The 10,270-nt window shown below is 46.9% G+C and overlaps 1 protein-coding gene across 11 annotated transcripts in view; it reads right to left on the reverse strand.

Annotated features, from left to right (window-relative positions):
- The window catches only part of TBC1D22A (TBC1 domain family member 22A), a 417,209-nt gene that overhangs the window by 253,641 nt on the left and 153,298 nt on the right, over positions 1-10,270 (reverse strand). For all 11 annotated transcript variants that reach the window (XR_001881226.1, XM_017850750.1, XM_017850749.1 and 8 more), the window contains exon 8: positions 10,123-10,237. Coding sequence is in view for 10 of the 11 variants with exons in the window: in XM_017850750.1 (XP_017706239.1) it covers positions 10,123-10,237 (115 nt within the window). In the remaining variant the exon portion in view is untranslated. The remainder of the gene's footprint in view (positions 1-10,122; positions 10,238-10,270) is intronic.

A 10,270-nucleotide genomic window follows, 5' to 3' on the forward strand; every position in this document is an offset into this window, starting at 1 on the left:
AGAATGCAATCCCATTTACAACAGCCACAAAAAGAATAAAACACCTAGGAATACAGCTAACCAGGTACATATAAGAGCTCTATGACGAGAATTACGAAACAGTGCTCAAAAAATCGAGAGGAATATACAAATGGAAAACCACTCTATGCTCATGGATAGGAAGAATCACTATCGTTAAAATGGCCACACTGCCCAAAGCAATTTACAAACTCAGTGTTATTCCTATTAAACTACCAATAAATGACATTTTTTGCAGAATTAGGAAAAAAAACTATTTTAAATTTCACGAGGAATAAAAAAAGAACCTGAATAGCCAAAGCAACCCAAAGCAAAAAGAACAAAGCTGGAGGCATCACAATATTCACACTCGTGAATATACTTGTGCGTATACTTGAAACTATACTTGAAGGCTACAGTAACAGAAACAGCATGGTACTGGTAACACGGCACAGTAACAAAAACAGACCCATAGACCAATGGAACAGAACAGAGAGCCCAGAAATAAAGCCACACATTTACAGCTATCTGATCTTCGACAAAGTCGACAAAAACAAGCAATGGGGAAAGGAGTCCCTATTCAATAAATGGTGCTGGGATAACTGGTTAGCCATACACAGAAGGTTGAAACTAGACCCCTTTGTTATACCAAAATCAACTCAAGATAGATTAAAGACTTAAATGTAAAATCTAAAACTGTAAATACCCTGGAAGATAACGTAAGGAAATACCACTCTGGACACAGACCCTGGCAAAGATTTCATGACCAAGATGGCAAAAGCAACTGCAACAAAAACAAAAATGAACAAATGGGACTTAATTACACTAAAGAGCTTACACACAGCAAAAGAAACTATCAACAGAGTAAACATACAACTTACAGGTGAAAATATTTGCAAACTATGCATCCAACAAAGGTCTAATATCTATAGGTCAGAATCTATAAGGAACTTAACAAGCAAAACACAACCCCATTAAAAAGTAGGCAAAGGACACAGACACTTTTCAAAAAAAGACATATACATGGCCAACAAGCATACAAAAAATGCTCATCACTAATCATCAGAGAGATGCACATCAAAACACAATGAGATACCATCACACACCAGTCAGAAAGACTATTATTGAAAAGTCAGAAGTAACATGCTGTGGAGGTTGTAGACAAAACGAAATGCTTTTACACTGCTAGTAAGAATGTAAATAGTTCAGTCACTGTGGAAATCAGTTGGGCGGTTTCTCTAATAACTTCAAACAGAACGACTGTTCAACCCAGCAATCCCATTATTGGGTATGCACCCAAAGGAATATCAATCATCCCACCATAAAGACACATACACGTGTATATTCATCGCAGCACTATTTACAATAGCAAAACATATGGCATCAACCTAAATGTCCATCAGTGGGGGACTGGATAAAGAAAATGTGGTACATATACACCATGGAATACTATTCAGCAATAAAAAAGAACAAGGTCATGTCCTCTGCGGCAACATGGGTGGAGGTAGAGGCCATTATCCTAAAAGAACCAGTGCAGGCACAGAAAACCAACTACTGCATGTTCTCACTTATAAGTGGGAGCTAAATATTGAACCAAAAAAGCAAACAACAGACACCAGAGCCTGCCTGAGGGCGGAGAGTGGCAGGAGGGTGAGAATCGAGAAACTACCTACCGGGTATATGCTTATTACCTGGGTAACTGAATAACAGGTACACCAAACCCCTGTGACTCACAATTTACCTATATAAAAAACCTGTACATGTACCCTTGAATCTTAAAGTTAAAAAAATAAGAACATAGTGGCCAGGCACAGTGGCTCATGCCTGTAATCCCAGCACTTTGGGAGGCCGAGGCAGGTGGATCACTTGAGGTCAGGAGCTCGAGACCAGCCTGGCCAACATGGTAAAACCCCGTCTCTACGAAAAATACAAAAATTAGGTGGGTGTGGTGACATGCACCTGTAGTCCCAGCTACTCGGGAGGCTGAGGCAGGAGAATCACTTGAACCCGGGAGGTGGAGGCCGCAGTGAGCTGAGATCGTGCTCACTCACTCATGAGTGGCTTATGCCTGTAATCCCAGCCTAGGTAACGGAGCAAGACTCCATCTCAAAAAACTAAATGAATAAATAACATAACACTAACTTCAAAAAATAAATGAGAATTATATATTGTTTCAATGTTTCCACAAACATTAACAAAGTGCTCTGTAAACACAAAAGCTTTCTGTAGGGATCCAGTTCAACAGAGTTTCTCCAATCCACTGAGCTTCTCTGTGCAAAGCGTGACACATGCATGAGACACAGTCCCCAGTTCCCTCTTATGACAGTGAATGTGGCACTGGGCACGAAGGCTGTCAACACTGCAGGTGTGCTGGGTTATGGGGAAAACAGCAGCACTGGGGAATTTATTTGTCTTTACAAATAACAATTTCTATAGTCAACATCCCTTCTTATCTGAGTTTTTATCACAGTTTGAGAATAACAAGCAGAACTTAATCTCTTTAAATTAATATAAGGTTCAGTAAAGTCTACAAAAATTTTTAAAAAGTGAAAGACCAGGATGTGGACACACTCCTGCGGGAAGAGGAAACACACGCTCCTCCCACACCGCACCAGGACGTGGACACGCTCCTGCGGGAAGAGGAAACACACGCTCCTCCCACACCGCACCAGGACGTGGACACGCTCCTGCGGGAAGAGGAAACTACGCTCCTCCCACACCGCTGTGGGCAGGGAAAATGGTGCCGCCACGTGGGAAAGCAGTCCGGCAAACAAAAGGTAACTCAAAAGGTTAAACACAGAGTTACCACGTGACCCAGCAATTCTCCCAGTTATATACCAAGATAAATGGAAACCCACATCCACACGAAGACTCGTACATGAATACTCACAGCAATGTCATTCCTGTTAGTCAAAATATTAGTCAAAAATGGAAAAAATATGAGTCAAAAAATGGAAACAATCCAAATGTCCATGGACGGATGAGTGGAAAACACACGTGCTGCGTCCGTACCCGGGGCCGTTACCTGGCTACAGAAGGAAGGAAGTACCGATTCGCACTGCGTGGACGAACCTTGAAAGCATCAGGCTGAGTGGAAGAAGCCAGGCACGTGTAATTCCACTCACGTGAAATGTCCAGAGAGGCAAATCCACAGACACAAAACGCAGATGAGAGGCTGCCTGGGGCTAGTGGACAGGAGAAGAGGGAAGGACGGGGAGTGACCGCCAACGGGTACAGGATTTCTTTTGGGGATGATGAAAATATTCTAAAATCAAATGTGCTGATGGTTACACTCCTCCAAATAGTCTAAAAATCTTTCAACTTTACACTCTAAGTGGGTAAAAGTTATGGTTTCTAAACTGAATCTCAGTAAAGCTGTTTGTAAACAGCAGTAGTAAGTGCAGTTGGATGGAGGTCGGGAGTGGGTGGGGGACAGAAGGAAGGAGGACGGTGACTGCTGGTGGCTGCTGGAGTCAGATGACAGGCGCGTGGCTTCTTCCAACAAGTTTGTTGACTTTGTGTTTGAAACTTTCGATCCTAAAAAATTATTTAAAATGAAGTTGCAAGAGGCTGTGGTCCACTGAGTGCAATCTTCCCCCAGCACAGAAACACTCAGGCCCCCATTTCTGAGGGAGGGCGGGGAGCTGATGTGACAGTTTGCTTGCCACCATTCTTCAGCCCGTTTCTGGCAGGTCGCTAGCGAGATCCCCACTATCAAATGCTTTGACCAATTTTCGGTCTCCATCCCTGTGGGCTCTGCTGACCACTCCCTCCTTCCTGAAGTTGTCCCCTCCCTTGATTTCTGTGATACCTCAGGCCTGGCCTTTGTCCTACCTCTGAAACCACTTCTTCCTCATTTCCTTACCACACCGCCATAGCTCTCCCGGGGCACACACTGGTGTGGCAGCCTGCACGCACGCACACACCCTCTTCCTTGCCTCCTGTCTCCACCCACATCTTCTCCAGGCCCCCAGTGGCTGGTGGGTGGCAAGGGTGTGGCCGATGGAGGACATCGGTGTGTGCATTCCAGGAAAGCTTCCAAAAACACATGGGCTCAGCTGATGCACGCTTTGGCCCCAGCCCTGCGCCCTGCACCCTGCACCATCTCCCTCTCTCCAAACCTAGGACAGGGACCTAGCGGAGGTGTGGCCACCATTTTAAGCAGAGGAAAGCCACAGGCAGCGACAAGGAAAGTGACAGTACGATGATCACCTGCTGCGTTCCACACCTGGTTCTAAGCTGGTTTTGCCTCACTCAGTCTTCACGCCAACCAAAGAGACTGGTGCCATTATGATCTCCATTTCGCACCCATTGCAGAGCACTGAGGCACCAAGGCCATCTGCAGCTCTTCAGGGGCAGCGCCTGGATCTGGACCCCGGCGGTCAGACCCCAGAGCTGCACCGCATCCTTCACAGATCCTGATGGCGGCCCTCAGCAGCAGGAGCCACCTGGATTCTCAATGCCCAGACTCCCGCATGGGAGAGCGCCATAAACCTCCCTGTGGGACAGCCCCATTGCCAGCTCCTCGAGTCACAGTCACACCTTGGAGACCCCTGATACATCAGAGAGCCACTGGATCCTGTGACCTGCTGCACTCCACTCTCCCCAGACACACACATCCACAGCTGTGACTGTCAGCGGCCATTTCCGGACCGACAATTTCCAGACTAACCTCCACTGCAGATCTCCCGCCAAGGCCCAGATCCCAACAGACTCTTCTACTTGATCACTGCCGACAGAGCACACTCAGCACATCCTAAATCAGAACCCCATCCGGCCTCCTCCACCTGCTCTTTCTACTCCACGTCTCATCCTGGAAAACGGCACCACACCCCTCACAGGGCCAGGAATCCAGGAGGCCACTGGATTTTTCCTTCTTGTTCACACTCCCCTCCGCTCACACCAAGCCACTTTGGTGCCCTCACGGCAGCCTATTTGACATCCAGGACCAGGACCTCCTCTCAGGCCCAGTCCTCCCTCAGCGAGTCTCCTGCCTCTGCTGGCCTCTGGTCTGGGCACGCTCCTGTGCCCCTCAGTGTCTCTAGACCAGGCGTCGCTCCTCTGCTGTTATAAACTCTAAGATGCCCTGGACCCTGTGTTATTCTCATACTAGACCTGCCTTCTTCCATGGCCTGAACTAAGTCCAAAGTACAATGTGCCTTGCTGTTTCCTTTCACTTCCAAAAGATTAGACTAAAAAGTGGGTCTCTGCCTGTTTCTAGCTGAGTGTCGTCTCCAATGAGTGTGCTAACTGGAGTCTCCTCCATACTCTGCCCGCCCCGTGGGTCAAGGACGCAATCTGCAAAAACAAGCACCCACGCTCGGCTCTGAACTGGAATGGGCACACTCAAGCTTCAGCAAATTTATCACTATGCACCTCTAGTTTCTTCCCCACTCCCTAAGGCTTCAACCTCTGAAACTTACGAGCTGCGAAACCTTCCTGGCATAGAGAACTTTTCCGTGATCGATCTCTCCAATCAAATTATACCCTCTCATTCATTTTCACTTGTAGGGTTTTCTCCCCAAGCTTCAGTGACGTCTAACTGGCTTGTATTCACTGGACTTCATGATCTTCGCATGCTTTGCACGCTGCTGCTCCTGCCTCTGAGCTCATGAAAGATTGCTTGATCTCTTTCTCTAATGACAGGCTCCTCCAGGGACTGAGCGAGACCGGTGGGTGCCACTCAAACAAAGGTTAGTTACAGATTTGTTCCCCATATGCTTGGAGAGGTTGAGGTTAGCACTAGTGAGGAGTGTGCAAGCGGGTTTGTGTCTCTGTGTGGTGTGTGTACCTGTGTGCATAGCATGTGTGTGTACAAGTGCACGCACTAAACATGCATTTACAGACTCTGCATCCATCAACAGCAGGACCAAACTGCCCTTCCCAAATAGTGGCGAGCTCCACGAGGAGACTTGGGATGCATACTATGTATTCCTGACTCAGGCTGGCAATGTCCTGGCACCCATGGAGACCCATCGAACCCTGACCCCCTGAGCACACCTCCTCACAGCTTGAGCATTGCTCCCCCACTACAAACCGTTTCTCTGACTCTGACATGCTGGCCGGCCTCCTGCTGAAGATGAACATTCTCTCCTGTGCTGGGAAGCAGTTCACCTAGTTGACTGGTCTGCCTTCAGACCAGGTCCTGTGTGTCAACCTCAACCACCGCAGCTCTCATTAGTTGCTTAGCAATGAGACAACCTCCTATGAAATCATAAAGGGAAACAAAGTCTCAGAGGGGTTGCAATAAAATTCACCACATGGATATGTCCTCATCCTCGGAGGATAATCTGTCCTCGGGTAAAGCTCATCTCTCCAGATTACAGCAAGGATGGGAATCTGAAGCCCACCACATCCTTCTTTCCAAGTCAAAGAATGTAACACTGAGAGGGCTCTGAGTACCAGCACGTGCAGCGTCGGAACCTCCCACTGAGAGCCAGAACGAGGAGAGACTCCCGAAGAGCTGTTCCTACTCAGGACCTGTGCCACGCTCCAGGATTCCCCACGTCCCGTGGAACCAGTGGGAGCATGCGGCAGGCCAGGAGCTGTGGATCTTTAAAGGCTCTGGACACATGGCGAACACACGTCCCCAGAAAGAGCCCAGCTCCCACTAAGGCATCACAGGTCTGCTGTTGTCTGAAAGCCCCTGGAGAAATCCCACAGCCCGGGGATTTCTTAAACCTTTGATTAACTGGGATTCTGTCCTGTACTTCAAAGAAAGAGGAATATCCAAGTAACAACACAAGCTCACCGCCAGGACCAGGCCAGCTGCAGATCTCAGGAGGTAGCCACGCCCGGACTAGTGCTACAGGCAGCTGCACCAAAGGTGTACGAGCGGTCACGTGACAATCTGAACGCTGAGGCCCAAGGACTGGCGGGTGCTCAGGTGTCGAAACCACAGAATCCCATTACCAGGTTCTACTCTCGGAAGGAACAGTCAATCTTGAAGATCTTCACTAAGCAGAGCATCTGAGGTTTACTGGCTTGAAGACGCAGCAAACTAAGAGTTCAGCAAACCAGAACAGCCTCTCCGGAGGGGACCCGTGCCTCTGCCGGTGCTGGAGCCTGCAGGTCCCTGGTCTGTGAGCTTCCCCAGAAACCCTCCAATCTCATCCATGCAGCTGCCAGAGTGAATGTTCAAAGAGGAGAACCTGAGCACAGTGGCTGGGGGTTTTGCACGCCCCTGAGACTCGACCCCAAGCTCCTCCTTCTGAGCACCACAGCCCAAGTTGCCCTGCCCTTCCTCCCAGTGCCACTATTGTCACTGTGCCTTGGATTCCAGGTCGGCCCTCCTGCTGCCCTCTCCGAATGCCCAGCCTCAACCTAGCTCCTCCTCATCCTGTGAGACATGGCTAAAACGTCACCTCTCCCTGGAGGCCTCCCCTGACCCCTAAAAGGGGACAGGTCCTCACAGCAGCCCAGGCTTCCTCTTGATAATGTGAATGTTAATTACTTTAATTAAGACTTTACTCATCTAAAATCCGTCTTCCATGCTACAACCACAAGCTCCGAGAGGGCAGGGATCAGGCTTTCCCTGTTCTCCTGCCCCGCTCCCACAGCACAGTGCCAGGAGATGCTCTGTCAGCACTGGCTGCATTGAACTGAAGTCATATCCCCACCCCAGCGCTCTGCACCAGACCCAGCAGCAGGGCAGGTGCTCCACAAAGGGCTGCATGAATGACAAAACTTCAGCCCCATAAGGAAGCTCGACAGCACACCACACAAGTTAAACGCTTTACAACATAATGAAAGATGGACTTGGACTATACTAATGAACATTGCCCAAACCTAGGAAGCAAGATCTAAAAAGGACTACAAATGTAATAATCACATGTGAAATCTGGGACCAAACTTTTTTTTTTTTTTTTTTTTTTTGAGACGGAGTCTCACTCTATCGCCCAGGCTGGAGTGCAGTGGCACCATCTGGGCTCACTGCAACCTTCGCCTCCCAGTCTCAAGCAATTCTCCTGCCTCAGCCTCCCGAGGAGCTGGAACTACAGGCACATGCCACCACATCCCGCTAATTTTTTGTATTTTTAGTAGAGATGGGGTTTCACCATGTTAGCCAAAATGGTCTCGAACTCCTGACCTTGTGATCCATCCTCCTCAGTCTCCCTAAGTGCTGGGATTACAGGCGTGAGCCACCGTGCCCAGCCCAAACATTTTTATATGTCCACTTAATCGCTGACCAACAGAAATAAATATGTTTTACACAGATGTTTGAAAGTGACACTGTATACCCACACAATGTGTGGTTGTGTTCTGATGTGTGCATACATGTGTGCATGTGCCTGTGTGTGTGACAGGAGTGCAGGAAGGACGGGGACACAGGAAGGACGGGGACGCAGGAAGGATGGGGACGCACGAAGGACGGGGATGCAGGAAAACAAGGAAAGTGTCTCTGGGCTCATCTGAAGACACCACTTATAAGACACAAATTCCATTTTCTCCAGTCTTTCTTTCTTCTGGACAATTAAGATCGTGGTCATGCCCCTTCGTCCTGTCTTGCAGATAATCAGGCAAATGCATTAAGAATCACTTGGGTCTTACAACAGAAGTTGGTGGTTAAGTGGTTAAAACAAACTTATTTACCACATTAATTAAATGGTCTATTTAACACGGAATATCAATTCTCTAATCACATCTCAGTTGAACTTCTTTCAGTTAACAACTCTGAAGTCCACTGACAGAGGCCCTACTGTTCTGGAAGCATTAAGAGCATTTTCATTATCTGTCAAATGAGGGGCCAGAGGCAGAGAAGCACCCGCAGGAGCGGCCTCTCCCCTCCTTAAGAGAGGATTAGGGAGTGAGCCACAGCAGTTCTCATTAGCTGCTTAGCAATGAGACAACCTCCTATGAAATCATAAAGGGAAACAAAGTCTCAGAGGGGTTGCAATAAAATTCACCACATGGATATGTCCTCATCCTCGGAGGATAATCTGTCCTCGGGTAAAGCTCATCTCTCCAGATTACACCAAGGATGGGAATCTGAAGCCGACCACAAACTGGAAAGGCTAAAAACACCATGTAATAAAAACAGGCAAGCACCCAGTCCAGAAGGCTTGCAGGAAGACAAAACCGGGTTTAAATTAAAATGCTGTGAGTGAACAGTCAAGTCCCCTCTTTCCTATTTATTTTTTATTCATAGATGAATTTAAAAGCAGATCCTCACTTTTATTATCAGAGGTTTTAACTTAAAAACATATTCAAAACAGATTAAGTTATATTACAGTTGATTGTGATAAAGGAAAACCATGCAGTGCTTAAAGAGAAACAGCATAAAAACATAGCCCAACCGAAACCGCTGTTCAACCAGCTATTTCACAAGTAATTAATACTCTCATAAAACCAAATGTTACTAGTATAGCAAAAGTAGAAAAGGGATGAAATGCCACAGAAACGCAATTAAAGAAGATTTGATTTTCAGCTTGTAAGCAAAATATGTGACTGATACTCTATCACCTTAATCTTAAATTCAAACCACTGACTGGGCATGGTGGTTCATGCCTATAATCCCAGCACTTTGGGAGGCCGAGGTGGGCAGATCATGAGGTCAGGAGTTGGAGACCATTCTGGCCAACATGGTGAAACCCCGTCTCTACTAAAAATACAAAAATTAGCTGGGAGTGGTGGTGCATGCCTGTAGTTCCAGCTACTCAGGAGGCTGAGGTAGGAGAATCGCTTGAACCCGGAGGGCGGAGGTTGCAGTGAGCCGATATCACGCCACTACACTCCAGTCTGGGTGACAGAGCAAGACTCCATCTCAAAATAAACAAAATAAACAGACAGATTGATTGATTGAAACCATTAAAGTCAGTACTGTGATGGCCTTCAGAATAAATGACACTCCCCAAAAATAGTATCTATCTTCAAATATTGTTAAAAAGAAGATATTAATCATTATAACTAATCATTATAACTGCAACTTAATGTCATCAGTAGTTGAGCATGTGGATTAAAGACATTTTGGAAAGCTGTTGTCGATGAGAAAACTATTATTCTCTAATATTACCTATCATTAATAACATTAAACTTAGTGGCAATTCTCAATACTGTTATAATTATGCATAGTAACACACAGCAAGTCCACTAAAGTTCACGTTTAATGTTTGCGGGAAATCTTACCTATGTATTCACAAATGAAGACCACAAAGAAGGGAGTGACGAGATCATTTATCCCCTGAACGTATCCACTGGCGGGGTGGCGGATCGCCCATATAAACAAGATCCTTTCAAAAATCTGAAAGAAAATGGAACAGGTGGTAAAGCAAAA

Source organism: Rhinopithecus bieti, unplaced genomic scaffold, assembly GCF_001698545.2.
Source record: "Rhinopithecus bieti isolate Rb0 unplaced genomic scaffold, ASM169854v2 scaffold_32081, whole genome shotgun sequence".
Classification (NCBI taxonomy): Eukaryota; Metazoa; Chordata; class Mammalia; order Primates; family Cercopithecidae; genus Rhinopithecus; species Rhinopithecus bieti.